The sequence below is a fragment of the Rhinopithecus roxellana genome, chromosome 1 (genome assembly GCF_007565055.1).
Source record: "Rhinopithecus roxellana isolate Shanxi Qingling chromosome 1, ASM756505v1, whole genome shotgun sequence".
NCBI lineage: Eukaryota > Metazoa > Chordata > Mammalia > Primates > Cercopithecidae > Rhinopithecus > Rhinopithecus roxellana.
The window spans coordinates 52,097,564-52,117,644 of NC_044549.1; the positions used below are offsets into that span (position 1 = coordinate 52,097,564).

Here is a 20,081-nt window from a genome sequence, read left to right on the forward strand (position 1 = left end):
GCCCTCCTTCCTGTTTCCTGACTGCTCCCTGCTTCCTTCTGCCCTCGGCCTTTGCCCATGCTCTTCCCTCTGCCTGGCCTGCCCTTTCCTCCCTTTTTGTCTCATCGACTCCTCTTCAATGTCTGGTTCTCAGCTCAAGGTTACTTCCTCACCTCATCACTCCAGTCACTTTCTTTCTTACTGCTCTCATTCATTTGCAAGTATTTACTGAGCACCAGCTTTGTTCCTGGCACTGGTCTAGCTGCTGGGGACACCACACGGGATGGACAGACCAGGTCCTTGCCCCTGGGCAGTTTACATTCTAGAGGGAGACATGATAAACACAACAACTAAAATGTGTGCTGTGTCACATTTGACGCAAGCTAAGGAGCAAAACAAGCCAGGACAGGGGTGGGAAAGACCAGGGCAAAAGTCAGGGAGAGCCTCATAGGGAAGGTGAGATTTGAGCAAAGGCTAGAAGCACTGAGGAAGGGAGCCATGTGGAGACTGGGGAAGAGTACCCCAAGGCAGAGGGGCAGCAGGTACCAAGGCCCTGAGGCAGGAGCATGCCTGGGGTGCTGGAGGAATAGCAAGGAACCCACTGTGATGAGCATGGCGTGAATGAGGGCATAGGAGATGAGGTCAAAGACGCAGCAGGGGATGCCTGGAGGACAGATGGAGAGAGAACAGTAAAAGGAGCCCCATGCACCCGACTCCCAGCCAGCACCCAACCCACAGCATGCACCTGACCCACAGCGTTCCCCTGACCTCCAGTGTGCACCCAACCCCCAGCATACACCCAACCCGTAGCATGCACCCGACACCCAGCATCAGCAACCCCAGCTTGTGGTCCAAGTCCTCTACCTCGTTTTCTCTTCTCAGATCCCCACAACTGGAAGAGTTTAAGGAAAACCCTAGACAACGTGTTATTCCACACACACATGACCGTGTATCTCAAATCAATAGGGACTTCTAAAAAAACATAACCATGGTACCATTATCACCCTGAGCAAAATAAATAATTGCTCAATGCTGTCTAATACCCTGCCTGATTCTGATTTCTCAAATTGTTTTAAAAAACATTTTCCAGCCAGGCTGTGGGGGAAATTCTGGGAGCTGTGACCACAGGAGCGGGAGCCACCTTCAGAGCCACCATTGGTGGACGCTGGTATCAGCCTCGTGCCGGTGTGACACTTGACAGCACAGCCACCTCCCCCTCCAGAGCCTAAGCTTCAAGGGAGTCGAGGGCTTGCCTCTTTCTGCCCACCTGGCCACCAACCTCAGCTCCTGGCCAGGGAATGGATTAAGTTAGCATGTAGTGGAAAGATGAATGAGTGAATGAATGAATAAGTGAATGAATGACTGATTGCCAAGGCCATTTCATGGTACTCCAGCAGTAGGGAGAAGCACATAGGTTCAGTGGCTCCATGTCCCCACTGTCAGCCTCCCTGCCCCTCATGTTGTGGTTGGGGTCACCTGATTGCCTCACCCCAGGTCACAGGCCACAGTTCCCACTAACCTACACTCTGGGCCAGGCCTGCCCAAGGCAACCCCTGCCCCGTAGTCAACCTAGCAGCCTGCAGGAAGGTCGCTTATGAGAGAGAGGCATCCAGAATGCATCTCGGAGAGGCTGCACTGTGTGGGGTTCGACTATTCCACCTCTCAATGGGTTTGCTACTTTAAATGCCGCAATTTACAGGGGAGCAAAGCTGAGGCCTGACCCCTGGCCCCCTGTGCCAGTGTGCAGTGGGTCCATCTGCTAGCCACCACCGTATGGGCTCCCTCCATGGTTGAGGGGGTGTGTGTGTGAGCTTGTGTGCCGGGAAGTATGTGGGCAGGACTGTGTGTGAAGGGCTATCTATGCATATGTTGTGTAGGAATGGACAGCATGAGAAGCACCTGTGTGTGAGCATGTGGGTCATGCATACGTGTGAGGGAGTGTGTGAGTGTGTGCACAGGTGTGAGTGTGTGCTTTGAGTGTGCTGATGAGTATGAAGGTGTGAGCCTATGGGGGGTTGCATGGGGCCGTGCCTGGGGAGGTTGTGTGTGTGTAAGCACATGGTGAGGAGTGGCTGTGTGCAGCCTGCACAGGTTACTTGGGGTAGGGGGTAGGAGCCTAGAAAGGGATGAGTCTGGGGTGAGGGGCTGTGTGTCCACAGTTCTTGGGGTCCTACAATACTGCAAAGTTGGGCAGAGACCAGTTCGTGGAGGGCCTTGAAAGCCAGGCAGAGGAATCTGGGCTTTAACCTCAGGAGCCGTAGAGAGCATTTGAGCAGTTGTAACCTGGCAAACACTGAGTTTCAGAAGGCCCCCAATGTAGACCAGGAAACTTCTCTCTGGTTTGAGTGGAAACCTCTCTTCCTGCACCTCCCAGGCTGCATTCCAGGGGGCCTGTCCTGTGGGGTGCATCTTTTCCCTGCCATCCCCTCCATGTCAGGCAGGAATATTTGCTTGAAATCAGTGCATCCAGAATGACTTAAAGAATGCACCAAAAAGAAAATACCTCAAATGTTTACAGAAAAAAAAGCGTTTTTTTCTGCTCTTTCATCTGAGTTGCCCAGAGGTATACAGCTGCAGCTGGCTGAAATGCAGCTTTCTGCTAAGATGGATCGACATGGGGAGGGAGAGGAGGAGCAGGAGGAGACTGAGAAGGAGGAGGAGGAGCAGGAAAAAGAGTAGGAGGAGCCTGAGGAGGAGGAGGAGAAGGAAGAGTAGGAGAAGCTTGGGAAGAAGGAGGAGCTTGAGAAGGAGGAGGAGCCTCTGAAGGAGGAAGAGTTGGAGGAGTCTGTGGAGGATGAGGAGCAGAAGGAGGAAGAACAGGAGAATCTTGGGAAGAAGGAGAAGTCTGTGGAGGAGGAGGAGCCTGCAGAGGAAGAGGAGGAGCAGGAGGAGGGGAGCAAGAGAAGGAGGAGGGGGAGAAGGAGGAGCAGGAAGAGCTTGAGAAGGAGAAGGAGGAGCAGGAGGATCCTGAGGAGGAGGAGGAGCAGGAGGAGCCTGAGGAGGAGGAGGAGGAGGAGGAACATCATCAGGAGCAGGAGAAGCAGGAGCAGGAACAGGAGGGAAGCAAGTAGCGGCAGCTCTGGATGGGAGCCTGTAACACCTATTCTGGTGTGGATATCCACACTCATTGTCTCCCGGGGTGGGGGGTCCAAGGCTGCCTACCCACTGACCTCCACATTGTCTTCATTCAGTGCCTTGGAAAGGGTCCCTGGTTTGGACATTAGCTAGCAGGATGGGTCCTGGGCAGGACTCTGGGGAGATACACCTATAAGGCAGTGAAGAAGGCAGCCCTGGGCATTGAGAGAAGTTGGCCAGTGATGCAGCAGCCATAGGGACTTATGCTGGTCCCATGAGAAACCTGGAGCTGGGTTAGCCCCATGGAGGCAGGGAGATGGGCCTTTGTACCCAGCACCAACCAGTCTTTGGCTGGAGGACTGCCCAGGGAGGGGGAGTGGCCTTAGGTGAGACAGCTCCCATCAGGGGAGGGCAGTGCCTAGGAAGGAACTCAGCTGCTAGCCATCCACAGCAACACTCCCAGCAGCTGCAGAGGGAGTGTCTGGTCCTGAAGGACAGATCCCGGTGGCATGCGACGGTGTCCACTATACAATCCAGCCCAGGTGACCATCGCTGAGGGGACAAGGCCATCCTAGCCCACCCACCTTCCTTCTGTTCTGCCGTATCACAGCTCTAGAGCCAGACCGCTGGATTCCAATACCAGTTCCACGCTTCCTGACCATGTGATTGTGGCCAGCACTGCCACCCCTTGGCTCCCCAGTCTGCTTATCTGTGAAATGGGCTGATGATGGTCAACCTTCCTCATAAGGTTTCTGTGTGCATTTGTGTCAGGCACTGGACACCGCAGCTACCTCAGAAGCAACGGCTTTTATTAGAGGTGGGCATGGATCCTGCCCTTGTGCTGCTTCCTATGTGTATGCTGAGAGGTTCAGGCATACACATAGGAAGAAATGATACTGAGAAGCTAAGACTTGAGGCCAGCATTGAGCCCTAGGCCGAGAAACTGTCCTCACGCTGATCCTGACACCAACACCAACATTGCCTGCAGAGCCTTGAACAATAGCACAATCCTACATAATCACAGCGGTGATTACGAGTGCCTCCTTCCGTGGAACTCCACCTTCGGTCATTTAACCCAGATGCTGCACTACCAGGTGTGTTCCATTGAGCCCATGTCATGAGGAGACAAAGCTGGGGCTCAAGGAGGGACTCACTTACCCAGTGTGCCCGCCAGAGTCTGGGAGATGGTGTAGTCAGGGGTAACAGAGGAAAGTTTAGGTAAAGAATGACTACAGGGATGTGGGCAGGATTTAGGGAATCTTGAAAAGGCCTTAGGGCTGGCAACAGTGGGGAGCTCTGACTGCCCTGGAGGGCAGTGTTAGTGGAGAAAGCGTGGCTTGGGGAAAGGGGCCTCCTGGCAGGTGCTGTGGTTCTAAGTAGATAGTCACAGCCGCCATGTGGTCCACGGACAGGGAGTCCAGAGTGTAAAAGTCCAGACTGTATTTTCTCCTGCCCTCCAGTCCCTGTGGGATCCCCCATTGGAAAGCTGGAGAGCAAGGAGGGACACAGCTCAGCCTTCCGGGGCAGAGCAGGGGTGAGCAGCAGCCAGGGACACCTTCCACCACACACAGAGGGTGATGGACCCGTGTTTCACTTGGTTGGTGCAGGGTGGGTGCTTGGAGACAAGAAACATGAACAGATGGGGCATGGGGCACAGGAGAGGAAGCCAGCGGAACTTGGTGACCATCCCCTGCCTCAAGTCTCTGGATCTGACATGGCTTTCTGTGAAAACTAAGCCATCAGTCCCCCAGCCTGAGAGCGAGGGGCCTCCACACCCAGCAAAGCTCCTACCTGCTTTCTGTGCATCTTTTTGACCAGGGCCCACCTTTACCACATGATCCAGCTGGCTTGGATCTTTTTGGAGAAGGTTCAGGAAGGAGCCTCCTGCTGGGGGGAGGGTGGCTGGGGTCTGAGCATGGGAGACAGCAGTACCAGCAGTGTGGATGGGAGAAGACGCTGCGGGGACCAGGAGCACATCATGTGAGGGGAGAACAAAGGCAGCCATTGCAGGGGCTGCTTAAAGATGCGCTGGGGTTGCCATGTCAGGCGGCAGCAGCACAGACATGCTTCTGGTGCTGGGAGGGTGTTTGCAATAGGACAGGGGTTCTGGGGTGAGTTGACCTGGGTGTGGGAGAAGGCAGGAGAAAGGATGAAGGGCCGAGGCTTCAACAGCGGGGCTCTCAGGAACTCCAAATGACCTCTGGGGGAAATGGTGACTTCCTTGCATCTCTGCAGCTGCTGCACTGCACAGAAATGGATTTTCACCCCAGGGACATCTGGGAGAGTGTGGACAACCTCAGCCAACCTGCTTCTCTGTGTCCCCATCTTTTCTCTCCGAGATCCCCCTGTGGTGCCTTCATTGGTAGGGAAAACTGAGACTCAGAGAAGGAAAGGGACTTGCCTGCAGGCACACAGCAGCGTACAGACAGAAGCAGGACCTCCATCCGACGGCTCCTTCCGCCCCACAGCGCCATTCTCCCTGCCCTGCCCTTCCAGCCCTGTGCGCGCTTATCCCAGGATCTGCTGCTCAAAATGAGAAAAGTTCCCACAGGCTGGGTGCCAGTTCTGTGAGATACATGGTACCAGGTCTCAAAAAGCCTTCTCCTATTTAATCCCCACTGTTCCCTTTGAGAGGACTTGTTCCTACTTTACAACAAGGGACAAATCTCTTAGGATGCATTAGGTTGCAAGTAACAGAATGCCTTCCTATTACCAAAAGTGGTATTGATGATAGGAGTTTTTTTTTTTTTTTTTTTTTCCTGCAAAATAAAAATCTGGATGTGGTTTCTTTCAGAGGCTCAACAGTCTTCTCTTGGGCCCCAGCTCTTTTCATCCTTCCATTCTGCCATTGTCACTTGTCAGCCTCTTAGGTCTTGCCTAATGGCCACAAGATGGCTGCCTAAGCTCCAGGAATCACACTTTTACATCACAGCATCCAAAGATAGAAAGGGAGAAGTTGCTCTTCCGGGTCTCTGTTTTTTTCAGGCGATGTGTTGTGTTTTCGGTCTCCGTGTCCAGAGGTAGGCCAGCAGCAATGAGGAAATGGAGAGCCAGAGAGTGTGCCATGTTCTCTTGGGCCATTTCTGCCATCACCAGCATGTGGTGGCAGGAGTGGGATTTGGATTGAACTTCTTGGGTGACCTGACTCTGCCACAGTGCCTGCCCTTCTGCTTCAGGCTGCCTTTGGCCACATCATGCTTTCCTGAAGACTGATTCTGATTGCCCAGGTCACCGCTCATAACCTGAGGTATAAGTAGTCCATAACTGACCACTCCCTTCAGAGGAACCAGGCTGGCCAACCTCAGAGGGGTTCCAGAGGGGAGGAAGCAGCAGATATTCAGCGAACCCAGAGTCTTGAGCTCCAGCCCTCAAGGTTCTGGCCTTCCAAATACCTTTTTAGGCAAACCAGTCCTTGGCTCCCCAGACCTGCGCCATGCCATGTGTGGCTTAAAACCCATCAACTAGGGGCTGGCTATCTGCTTTACAAAAGGCACCTCCACCACCCAGATGAAAGGATTTCTATTCCAGTTAGGGTACTTTAAGCTGTAATGGATAGAAACCCAACTAAAGCTTGCTTAAGAGCAAAGGGTATTCATTAGTTCCTGGAACACAGTGGTCTTGGGTTAATGAATTCAGGTCTGGCTTGATCCAGGGTGCAAATGATATTCCCAGGACCCAGCCTTGCACCCCTTCCTTGCCGCCTCTCTATTTCTCAGCTCTGCTTTCCTAGTTGATGCTATTCTCTGCCCCATGTAGTTGTAAGATGCCTGTCCACAGCTCTGGCCCCTGCATTCCCTCCTGTTCATATCTAGTGGGAGATAACCAGTAGCTCTTGTCTTTTGTGTGTGCAGAATCCCCAGGACTCACTTCAGTTTGGCCCTGACTTGTCTGAGTCACCCATCCTTAGCAATGACTAGTGGGGTTACTTCGGTTTAGGGGAGAGGGAAGGCCTCACTGAGGAGTTACTGTTTGCAAAGCTCCAAGGTCCCACTGGTCTTGCTAGAAAATAAGGCACCAAGATAAAGACGTCAGGTGCTGGGGTCGGGTGGGGCTGGGACAGGCCGCTCTGCGGAGGAGGTGGCACTGTGGAGGGCTGTAGAGGGCTGGGTTGGGCTGGGCCTGCAGAGATGAATGGGGACACATTCCTGGAGTAGGGCAGCGCAGGATCGATCCTGGAGCACCCAGTGCTTTAGGGTGCCTGCCATGAGTGCTGGGGGCAGGGATGACAGTGAGCAGTGTGTTCAATGCTGGGAAGCCTTTGGTTTTTAAAATTGGATGCCCCTCAGAATGCTATGGAGGGTGGCAGACACTTCCAGTCATAGGAACACCATGTGGCATGGACCCTGTGGGAGCCAAAGGTTGCTGTCTGACCTCCCCTCCCAAGAATCCTTCCTTCTTCCAGGAAGTTCACCCCCAGGTCCCCTGGGCAGCCCGAGTGTCTGGGACAGGACCAGAAGCACCAAATTTGATAGTATCTATTTGGCATTATGAATCAAGAAATTTTCTGGAGCCAAGTTTCTCCCCAGTCCCCTCCCAGGCCTGAGAACCCCACCCTGAGTAATTCCGGGCTCTGGGCAGCACCTGGTACATTGTTGGCACTTCCTGGGGGACCTGTCAAAAAGAGATTGATTTTTCTCCCTCCAGTGGTGCAGAAAATCCTTCCTGCTGCTCCAGACAGGTTTGGGGCATGGCTGGGAGGCAGAGAAGGCTCTGGTTTGCAGCCCCACCCAACCTGGTGCAGGAATCCCCTTTACAGACCTCAGCTGCTGCTTACACACATTCCAGGACAGGGAGCTCATTACCTCACCAGCAATCCTCTTGAGCCCTGGTGAGCCTTGTTGGGGAGGTTGGCCTCTCACTGAGCAGGAATCTACTGCTCTGTGACTCCTGCCATCAACGGGGGTCCCAGCTCTGCCCTCTGGATACACAGTCCTTCCTGCTCACTCTGTCCTGGGTCAGGCCTGCAGACCCTGAGGAGTAGTGACTAGGGATCCCAGAAACTACCTTCTCCAGGCTGAGCAGCTCCAGCTCATTCACTGTGTGTCCTCCAGCCCTCTCCTCTAGACATGCTCTGTTTCTTTCCATCTGCTGAGGCACAGTCCAGTTCTGAAAACTGTATAGCAAGACCATCCCCTCCTTTATTGTGGGCATTAGGCCTTAGTTAATATGGCCCCAGAGTGTTGGCTTTTCAGTAGCCTCTTAGCTTATATTGAACTTGTGGTCAATTTCAATCTTTCTCAGTCTCTCCCATACTATGATTTTGCAATCAATTTTTTAGATATCAAAAATTGTAGACGTTCAGCCTTCTGGCTGGTTTCAGCCACTTGTTTTATTCTGTGGAAGGGACTGAAGTCTGCCTGGCACTTCACTCACATTATCCTCTGTAGATGCCTGAGCTAACTGGAGTCAGATTTCAGTAGCACCAAAAGACCCTTCTACTCCCCAGATGCCCCTCTTTCTGGCCACTCACCGTGCCTGAAATGTCCTCATTATGTGCACAACATGTGCTCTTCCTTAAGCCTGCTCCCTCTTCCAGTTCTCTGTCTCTGTTTCCCAATCTGAAATGCCTTTTTCCCATCTCCCTGAGTTTGGCCTATTCTAATTTATCCCTCCTGTCATCTGACTTCAGCTCAGCCCTGGCCTTCTTGGGGGAGGCTTCCTTGAGATGCACACAGGAGCAGGTCCCATGGGTTCAAGTTTCCTTCTCTGTCACTTTCACTCCTTCATAGCACTTACCAGTGTATGATTAGACTTGGGGGAATTATTAATTCCACAGCTACTTCTGGTTTGGAATCACAAGCTCAGAGGTGGCAAGGATTGCAAACTCAGGGAAGGTGGGGACCAGAAGCTCAGAGAAAACTGGAGCAGCACCTGCTTGTGTCAGTCTTCCTGGGAACTGCCCAGCAGGGGTGACACCAAATAGCACAGAGTAGGTCCTCATTGTAAAACAGGTGCATGAGTGAATGCATACATGGACAGACACGCCCTAGGTCCCGTTCCCCTTGCAAACACGAGGCAGCACCGTTTGCATGCGAGGCTCTTCATCAAAGGCTGGGGATTTCAAGGTGAATGACCTGGCCTGGGGCCTGAGGAGTGTGGCCGGTGGGGTTCTCTGGAAGCGGAGGCTGAGATGGAGTTTCAGGTACCAGCTATTTATTGGGAATCTGCATAAAGGGGAAGAGGAGGAGCAGGGTTGGGCAGATGGAGGACTCACACTTGGATGCTGGCCCAGCAAAGCCTTGATGGGGAGTGCTGGACTTGGTCCTGCCCATTATGTTGGACTGCCTCCGGCTAAAATGGCCAGATCTTTATACCCCTGCCTCTCTTGGTCCCCAGATGCAGGGCCCCACACCCTGAAGGATCTGACAGCTGGAGGCTGTGCGCTAATCATTCTCCCAGGCCAGCCGTGTGTTGGAACCCACTCCTATGGGCTGGAAGACCCACTACTAAATATTCAGGAATTTGTCAGTTGTTAAACTGTTGGTAGCTTAAAGTCAGCCATGGTGGGAACATTTAATTTATTCCTCAGAAATTGGGAAACACCACATAACAGGGCTTTTTGTTGTTGTTGTTTTTTTTTTTTTTTTTTTTGAGAGCCAATTTGAGCAGCATACCACTACTTGTAGCTATGAAGCAAGTCCTCCCTTGGAGGGCAATTGGCCTGGGGAATGCTGACATATAGGTAGATCATCACAGTGCTAAGGAGACAAGGACTCTAATAGCACAGGCCAGCCATGGAAACCATGAGGGAGGCACTGTCTATCCTGACAATCAGGGAAGGCTTTGTGAGGAGGTGACTTTTTTCCTGACATGGCAGAATAATCAAACACTACAAAAGATAATCCCATGAAAAGTAAGACTCCTGTTTGTCCACCTGGTCCCCTGGCACTGGTGTCCTCCACAGAGACAGCCGCTCTTACCAATTCCCCTCATATAATTCCAGAAATACCCTGTGCTCTTACAAGCATACGTGTATGAGTCTTGTTTCTCATACAAACAAGCTCCCATGCTGCAAGCCTTTCTGCACCTTGCTTTGCTCTCTTAACCATGGACCTTGCAGTGTCCTTGGTTAGTGAGTAAGAGCCATCTCATTCTCTTTAGCAGCTATAGGGCTTTCCAGCTCATAGGTGTGCCGTAATTTACATAACCAGTCCCCACTGGTGGATCTTCAGATTCTTTTGGCCTTTGGATATTTCAGATAAGGTCTCTGTGAGGCTCTTTGACATTTTGCACAAGCACAAGCCTCCCCGCAGGGTACATATTCAGTAGGGGAATTATTGGGCCATCGTCTGTAATGGTGGTAAAGATTGGCCTTCCAGATAAGGAACAGCAGGTGCAGGGCCGAGAGGCATGGAAGGGGTGAGGTTGCTCAAGCGGAGGCGGCTGCTGTGGAGACAGCATGGGCCTGGAGGCCAGGAGGGTGGGGCTCAGCTCGGGCCTGCCACAGAGGAGCCAGGTGTATCCACTGTGGTCATGGCTGGATGCCACAGGCACATTCAGACTGGGAAATTAAGGAGAGTTTAGAAAGAGACCACTGTCCAATGACCGATGGATGCGTGGACAAAATGTGGCATGGAATGTTATTCAGCCATGAAAAGGAAAAGAATTCTAACACATGCTACAACATGCACAGACCCTGAAAACTTTATGCTCAGGGAAGGAAGCTGGAGACAGAAAATGCCACATACTCTGTGATTCCATTTATAGAATAGATCTGTCTAGAACAGACAGATCTACAAAGACAGCAGGTAGATTAGTGGCTGCCTGGGACTGGGAAAAGGGGAAATGGGGAATGACTGCAATGGGTATGGGATTTCTTTTGGGGGGGAACTAAAATGTTCCAGAATTAGATTGTAATGATAATTGTACAACTCTGAATATACTAAAAACCGCTGAATTGTACACTTTTGATAGGTGAATTGTATGGTATGTGAATTGTACTGCAGTAAAGCTGTTTTAAAAAAGAAAGAGTTTGCTAACAAAAGAGGACAAAAGTAAAGGAACCCAAAGAGTTGGTGCAGCACCCTGGGGCTGGCTACCCTGGGGAGCGGTTACTCCTTAGGCCTGAAGACAGGGAAGGCTGAACTGCTAGAATCCAGGGGCTGTAGAGAGAGGACTTCGCAGCAAGAGCTGTGACGTGTGATAGGGGTGTGCAGACATCCTGAAGGGCCCAGCAGGGGGCAAGCAGGGGAAATAACTCCCAGAACTTTTCTCCTGCCCTCTGATTTCCTGCCAGTGCCTTCCACTGGCCAAACCACCTGGAAGGGCCTACTGAGGACACACACCAGATTCACAGATTTACTTCCTTATTTATTTTTCTCATGTATTGTGAAATCTCAGCATCACAAGATGGCAAAATGGCAAACTCTAGCAGTTTCATGCAGCTGGTCTTTAACCTTTAACCCAATGGTGCAGCCACCAATATAAAATACTGACATTCTGCCAGCTGCTCCAAGCCCCTTGATTGTCCCCCACCTTTGCCATGGCTTTACCTTGAGTCCTCTCGACTTCACCTATATTCAGCAATGGAGGGTTGATACCTGGCTAGCCTAGCAGGGCCTGTGGGACCCTGAACATTCAACTGACAATTGCTCAGACCTGGGGCATACTGCTTGTGGAGTGATTTGAATGCACCCCCTTGGTGAATTACCTTCAGTCGTTTTCTGCACACCTGCTGTATGCCAGTCACTGGGAAGCTGCATGGAGCCATGTCATCTTACAGCCTGAGCCTGAAAGCCCTCACACCTCCTGACACTGAAGCACAGAGCCCAGGCTCTTCAAGTAGGGAAGGGAGCTCAGAAGTCTCCTCAGGCAGCTCAGAAGCCTGGCCTCAAGCAGTAGGGTGCAAAGAGTGCAGCTTTGTCCCTCACACACTTCCTCTGATGTTGTCCCCTGCCTCAGAGAGAGGGCTGGGTGCCTGTCTGGTGGCCAGCCCTGTCCAGGCAGCTGTGATTATGCCTGGCTTAATGTGGACATAATGCAGTCACTGCAGCTCTCAAAATGCAGAGTATGCAGGGCTAGCGGGCTGGATGCCACCTGATCAGGGCCCATTCAATACCACCATGGCGTCAGGCCATCAATGGCCTCAGAGGAACAGGGAGGCCACATTCAGGGGTCCAAGAGGGGCAGGAGGAGCAGCGACCCCCATCCAGGACACTAGTAGCCCTCAGTATCACAGATGTGGAAATACATGAAAGCCTTGGTATTGCTTTCCCATGAAAACCTTCCAGGGTCTTCCCGTCGCCTTTTTAAAGAAAACCACTTTACTGAGGTATAATTCACATGCCATACAGTGTCACCACTTAAAGTAAGCAATTCAATGGTTTTTAATATATATTCGCAGATATGTGCAACCATCTACACAATCAATTTTACATTATTTTCATCATCTCATAAAGAAATCTGTACACATTAGCTGCCACTCCCCATTTCCCTTCTTCTCTGCAACCACTAATCTCCCATGTGTCATTATGGATCTGCCTATTCTAGGCATTGCATGTAAATGGAATCACATGATATGTGGCCTTTTGCATCTGGCTACTTTCATTTAGCATATAATGTTTTCAAGGCTCATCCACATTGCAGCATGTGTCAGTACTTCATTCCTTTTTATGGCTGAATAATATTCCATTGTATACCTCATTTTGCTTATCTGTTAATAGTTAAGGGAGTTATTCCTCTCACTTTTCAGCTGTTATGAATAATACTGCTATGAGTAATCATGTACTCATTTTATTGTGGACATGTTTTCATTTCTCTTGGGCATACACCTAGGGGTGGAATTGTTGAGTCACACATTCTGTGTCTAACATTCTGAGGAGCTGCCAGACTGTTTTCCAGAGTGGCTGCCTCATTTCAGATGCCTGCCAGCAGTGCAGGAGGGTTCTGATGGCTCCATACCCTTGCCGACACTTGTTATTGTCTTAGCCTCCTAGTGAGTGTAAAGGAGCATGTTGTTGTGGTTTTGATTTGCCTTTTCTTGGGGACCAGTGCTACTAAACATCTTCTCATGTGCTTGTTGGCCATTGATTGTATCCATTGCATTTTTATAAATTGAGATATTGCTTATGTGAAAAAGGTACACAGAGCATCCCTGTTCACTTAAAAGAATAGTTACAAAGCATGATCCATGTAACCATAACCCCTATCAAGGAGCAGAATATTGCCAGGACCCCCAGAAGACCGCTGGGTGCCCCTGGCCAACCACAGCCCCTCCCTGCCCTGGGAATAACCTTGTCTTGATATTGGTGGATGGGCTCCTAAACAATACAATCCACTTTTGTCTGCCTTTGACCTTGATCCAAATGAAATCACTCTGTGGAAATCATTTCTGGCTTGCTTCTGTCCCTCCACACTGTGTTTCTGAGTTAGTCCCTGTCAGTGTGGCTTGTTAGAGCTGTTCATTGTCATTGCCTTATTGTGTTCCATTGAAATGCACATGCTGTGGTTTATCCACTCACTGTGGATGGTCATCTGGATGGTGCCCAGGTCAGAGCGATTATGAACATTGCTGTGTGGACATTCTTGAACCTGTTTCCTTTGCACACACAGTGTGATTCTCTAGGGTATGTGTCTTGGAAATTGAAGGTCTGAGTCATAGACATGTGTATCCTCAGCCTTACTAGATACTGGAAAACGGGTTTCTAACATACATGTACCACCTCTGCATGCCTCCAGCAGTGCCTGAGTGCTCCAGGTGCTCCATATGCTCGCCAACACTCAGTATTGTCAGAATCCATTTTGAGCATCCCCCAGGTATCTCTATGTCAAAGCCTCCAGCTCAACTGGGCCTGAGTGCATCAGAAACACCTGCCTAACTCTGCCCCCAATTGTGTCATCACACCTCCAAGCCTTTGCTCTTTCTCCTACTTCTTAAGCCAAGGCAGAAAGGCAGGCTGGAGACCTGGGAACTATCCCCTCACTGACAATCAAAAGGGATATCTGTGTTGTTTTGGGGACACAGATCTGTGGGACGTAGCCTGCATTTGAACGGGCTGCTCATCCAGCATAGGCTGCGTGTGTGGGGGTCCTGCGAGAGTGCCGCCTACAGGAGGTACTCTGTGATGCCAGGTGTTCTAGAACCAGAGCCTTCAACCCGCCAGTCCTGTTCCTGAACACTCTGGATGGAGGGATCACTGGCTTTTTTGATTGCAGATACTGAGGTTGAAATGTGATAGCTCTCCCTCCCTGGTGGTTCTATTGACCAAACACTGATCACCTCTCCTGGAAGCAGAGCTCTTAGGGCTAGGAGGACCCTGAACATGAACCCAATCCTCAGAGACAGGGACTTAATCTTGTCACCTGGGTATCCCCAGCATCCTGAACAGGCTCAGGGCCAGAGGCAAGACTAGTGAGTGTTTTTTGCATGTCTGATTCCGTTCCAGCACCCTAATTTTCTCAGAAAAGATGGAATTGTCTTCACTATATGTTAGAGTTAAGGAAACTGAGACCCAGAGAAGAAGCGTCGCATGGGAACTAAGTGGCCAGCAGACACTCAGTTCACCCCTCAGCTCCAAGCCCCTTGCCTCAGAATGTCTCACAGGCCAGCTCTGAGACTTAGTTGAACCTCAAGGTTTTTTTCTGTAAAAAGTAGTCAATCATACTAGCTTCACAGAATTAATAAGATGCCATACATAAAAGCATGGGCCCAGTGTGTGTGCAGGGGGTTAATAAATGTCTACCCACTTACCCCTTCCTCCATTCATTCTTTCATGATATAACAGGCAAAAGCAATTTGACAATCTGAATGAACGATAATAAAAATGCTCACACACGGTGACCGAGCAACTGTGCCCACCGGGAAATCTCCATCTCTGTGCCTGGTACACAGCAGGAGCTCAATTCGTGTCTTAGGATGGAGGAGGAAGGAAGAGAAGCTTTAGTCCCAAAGATATTTCTTTATAGTTGAAAAAGGAAGAAAGGGGTGGAGGAAGGAAGGAAGGAAGAAAAGTGAGAGAAAGAAATAAAAACAATTTTTTAAAGTACCCTGAAAATAACCTGAATATGCTGTACTCTGGGTGCTGGGTAAAATGTTGCCTTCTCTTGTTGCTGGGCTATTCTAAAACAAAGGTAAGCAAAATATGGCTCATGGCCCAACTCTAGTCCACTATCTTTGTAGGTGAATAAAGTTTAAATGAAAAGCATCTGCTATTCAATTCTTGAACTTCATATAAATGGAATCATAAAGTATGTCCTCTTTGGTGTCCAACTTCTTTCACTCAACGTTACCTGTTTTTTTTTTTCTTTTTTTTTAGACGGAGTCTCGCTCTGTCACCCAGGCTGGAGTGCAGTGGTGTGATCTCGACTTACTGCAAGCTTTGCCTCCCAGGTTCACACCATTCTCCTGCCTCAGCCTCCCAAGTAGCTGGGACTACAGGCTCCCGCCACCATGCTTGGCTAATTTTTTTTTTTTTTTTTTTTTTTTTAGTAAAGACGGGGTTTCACTGTGTTAGCCAGGATGGTCTCCATCTCCTGACCTCATGATCCACCCGCCTCGGCCTCCCAAAGTGCTGGGATTACAGGCGTGAGCCACCGCACCCGGCCAACGTTAGCTCTGAAAGATCCATTCTTTGTGCATGTGTGAGCAATTCATTCTTTCTCCTTGCTGTGTAGTAGTTCATTGTATGAGTATAATTAGGCACTATCATTATCCCCATTCTATACATGGGGAAGCTACTGCACAGAGGGCTGAAGTGGCTTGCACAGCACAAAGGCTGGAGTGAGAGGGTCTGGAATCCAGGTCTGAGTTTCCTACACCAGAAAGAAAAAACTAAAGCCAGACCCAGATAGGTGGGGCAGGGGTAGGGGGAGCTGGGGCCTGCATTTGGCCTTGGCGTGCAGTGACCTGTGCTGTGCTCTTCCCCACCCTCCCCTGCAGATCCTGGAGGAGAACATGAAGCTGGAATGTAAGTGCCACGGCGTGTCAGGCTCGTGCACCACCAAGACGTGCTGGACCACACTGCCACAGTTTCGGGAGCTGGGCTACGTGCTCAAGGACAAGTACAACGAGGCCGTTCACGTGGAGCCTGTGCGTGCCAGCCGCAACAAGAGGCCCACCTTCCTGAAGATCAAGAAGCCACTGTCATACCGCAAGCCCATGGACACAGACCTGGTGTACATCGAGAAGTCGCCCAACTACTGCGAGGAGGACCCGGTGACCGGCAGTGTGGGCACCCAGGGCCGCGCCTGCAACAAGACGGCCCCCCAGGCCAGTGGCTGTGACCTCATGTGCTGTGGGCGTGGCTACAACACCCACCAGTACGCCCGTGTGTGGCAGTGCAACTGTAAGTTCCACTGGTGCTGCTATGTCAAGTGCAACACGTGCAGCGAGCGCACGGAGATGTACACGTGCAAGTGAGCCCCGTGTGCACACCACCCTCCCACTGCAAGTCAGATTGCTGGGAGGACCGGACCGTTTCCAAGCTGCGGGCTCCCTGGCAGGTCACTGCCTGGATCCTCACAGGGAACCGCAGGAATGCTGAGCTTGTCTTTTCTGCTGAGGAGGGTACTTTTCCTGGGTTTCCTGCAGGCATCTGTGGGGGAAAAAAAAATCTCTCAGAACCCTCAACTATTCTGTTCCACACCCAATGCTGCTCCACCCTCCCCCAGACACAGCCCAGGTCCCTCCGTGGCTGGAGCGAAGCCTTTTGCAGCAGAAACTCTGGACCCCTGGGCCTCATCATAGCAATATTTAACAATTTATTCTGATAAAAATAATATTAATTTATTTAATTAAAAAGAATTCTTCCACCTCGTCGGGATCCGTTTTCTGCAATCAAAGTGAACTGCTTGCTTTCCTAGCGGGATGATTTTGTTGCTAGGACAAGGAGCCATGTAGAAGTGTACATAACTATTCTTTATGCAGATATTTCTACTAGTTGATTTTGCAAGTACCCCCCTTGCAGCACTAGATGTTTAAGTACAAGAGCAGATATCCTTTATACATATATAGATACACACACACACACACACACACACACACATATATATATATATATATATATATATATATATATTTTTTTTTTTTTTCTGTTTGCTGCTACTTATCCAGAAATTTAAGCTGGTCCACATTTGGAGATGTTTTTTCCAGAGTATGTTTCCCATCCTTTTGCCCTCCCCTGTTCAAACTTCACCATTAGAAAAATCCAGTTTGGAATATATAGAGAGAGGAAAAATAATAATAAATTCCCAGCAGTTTCCATCTTTCAGAAAGTGAGCCACCGGATAAGAGAGAATATTTTGTAAGAGACTATTTTTATATGAATATTTTATTTATATCGAGTCCGCTGTATCATTCCACAGCCTGTGCTTCTTCTTAATTCTGGTACTCACTTTGGAGTAAGGAGGGGCGATGCCTGGTTGTGGGGTCAGGCCCCACGAGGCCCCTTGCACAGCTGGATTCTTGAGTTCTGTTTGCCAAGTGGGCACAAGATGCCCCTGGATGCCTGGGGTTGAGGCGTCATCTCATCCATGTTAGCTGGGAAAGAAAGCAAATTCCCAGCCTCAGCCTGTTAAGCTCAAGCCTTTCAAGCAGGGCCACTGGGTAGTGGCCTCGAAATGAGTCACTGTGGTGGGTGGTCATCGTGCCCCTCACAGGGACTTCACCATCATTATGCAGCAGAGGCCAGTTCAGGGAGCCCCACACCTCACCGAGACACTAGCCATTGCCTGTGTGTCCTGGAAGGTGAGATGCAGTCCTCAGATGAGGGGACCCAGAGCAGGTGGGGTGAGGGGCCGATGAGCAGCCGGGCCCAGCGGAGCTTCCTGGATATCCTGCTCCCAAGGCCAAGAAGCAGGGAGAGGTTCGGGGGAGGCCACTTTGCTTTGGGTCCAGCTACACCCAGAGCCTCAGCCTAGAAAACTGTCCTCCAGCAGGCTAGGGGTGTTGTAATACGTGTCCATTTGCATTTCCGGTATGTGTGTGTGTGTGTGTGTACTGTAGCTCCTTAGGGACTTGGGGGTAGTCACGTGACTTTGCATCTTGCAGTGCCTCCGCTGTACTCATGTGTGTATGTGTCTGTGTGTTTCCGTGCTACCCAAGTGTCTGTTTCTCTCCATGTGCCTGGGAGATCAGGTCTCAGGCGTGGAGCTGGGTGCCTTTGCATCTACTGCTCCCCAGGGTCTCTGCTTGCATGTGAGGGCTGGTGGTGTGAGGCAGACAGCAGAGATTGTGTGTGATTGTGTTGAACCACCAAGAGATGGCACCTCTGAACTCTACCCACACCCATGGGTGAAAACCAGAAACCTCTGAGACCACAGCATAGCCCCGTAGCCCCACCTGCTGGGAGCCCCTCAGTATCTAGGCTGTGTCTGACTCTTCAATGTCCACACTGAGCCTGGATCACAGCATGGGCAAATAAAAGTGACTGGATGGTTGCATGGTTTCTTCTCTTGGACATTTTTTTTTCCATTTTTCTTTTACTTGGGTGTCTAGAGGAGTGGGCATGTGAAGGGTCCATGGAGTGAATGGATGGAGGGATGGATGAATGTGTGAGTAGGTAGGTGAATGGGTGGATGTGTGGATGGATAAGCAGGTGGGGTGGGTGGATGGATAAATGGATGGATGGGTAGATGGATGGATGAAGGGATAAACTGATGGGTGGATGGATAGATAAGTGAGTGGATGAATGGATGAATAGATAGGAAAGTGGGTGGGTGGATGAGGTAGGTACACCTATGGATAGGTAGCTGAGGAGTTTCTTGGGAGTCTGCAGGTCACATTTTATCTTTGCTTTGGAAAACCTACCAGATCTGCCATGAGCAGGATGGCTTCCCAACCCTGCAACCCTTCTGCTTCTGGCCTCCTTGGCACCTGGGAATGGGGGAGATTCTGACCAGCTCTCCCACATGAGTATTCAATGATAGTTATGTAAACACAATCTCAGAAGAGTCATCCCTGTGTCCTCCCTCACTGTGGGTTCCCAACTCTTGGGCCTGCCCTCTCTCTGGTGCCCTGCTCAGCTGTGCTCTGAGCCCCAGTTTCTCCACCTGTGAAATCAGAATAATAACACCTACCTCACAGGGCTGTTGTGAGGACCCTCCCAGTAATGACTGTATGGCACTTTGAGTTGCAAAGTAATGGATGAATGCTAAATATTATTATTAATTATTATCACTATTCTCTCTGCAACTACGGGATTCTTCAAACATGGCTTATGGTAATAAATGTTTGGTTCTGCGTTGGGCAGAGGTATCCACCAGCCCCTTTAGTCTATTCCTAAAGTAGCTTTTCAACTAAACTGACATTGCAAAGGCCAAAATCATTAGAGGCTGAACCAAAAACATCAGAAAGCCCAGGACTATAGTGATGAGAACCCAGATGCTAGGGGTCTTAGCAGGAACTAAGTCTCAGAAAGTAAGCTGCTCAACACAAGGGCAATTATGCCACATGGGAATGTGGGCTTCTTCATGGTCAGATCCTCTGATTTTTCAAGAAAGGACAAACATCCAGGTTTTTAAGTAAAATATCCCACTTTTTCAGTACGTTGACAAACACCATGACAAAAACATGACTGTGGGCTGAACTTGGCCTTCATGCCACCAGGGTACAGTCTCTGACTTGGACCCATCTCTTGTTTTAGAACTGGAGAAACTGAGGCCCAGAGAGGGCTAGGGCTTTACTCAAGGCCACACAGCAAATTTGGCAGAAAGAAAACCCAGTCCAGGACGTGTGCCTCCCGGGGATGGCCTTGCACCAACATAGTGCACCAATGGAGGCAGCAAAATAATTTGAGGGAAGCGATTAAAGGGGTAAAGTTCCTACACACACACACACACACACACACACACACACACACACGCAGCCTCTGGACTTGAGTTTAAAACTATCTCAGGGCTTCATGAAGCAGGAACTGGGCTTTCCCGAAGGGCCTGAGGTTCAGTGCCTGAACCTCTCTGCAGAGAGTGCCCTGCCAAATGGCAAGGGAACCTGTCAGCAAGACCTGGGTCAGAACAGACCTGGGGAGGCTTTTCCCATCCAAGGTCAGAACAGTCCTGGGGAGGCTTTTCCACTCAAGGGCAGGACATTC

At 50.4% G+C, this 20,081-nt stretch overlaps 1 protein-coding gene across 1 annotated transcript in view; it reads left to right on the forward strand.

Moving 5' to 3' along the window:
* The window catches only part of WNT7A (Wnt family member 7A), a 55,959-nt gene extending 39,548 nt beyond the window's left edge, over positions 1 to 16,411 (forward strand). The window contains exon 4 of the mRNA XM_010384474.1: positions 15,932 to 16,411. Coding sequence (XP_010382776.1) covers positions 15,932 to 16,411 — 480 coding nt within the window. The remainder of the gene's footprint in view (positions 1 to 15,931) is intronic.
* Positions 16,412 to 20,081: the final 3,670 nt, after the last annotated feature.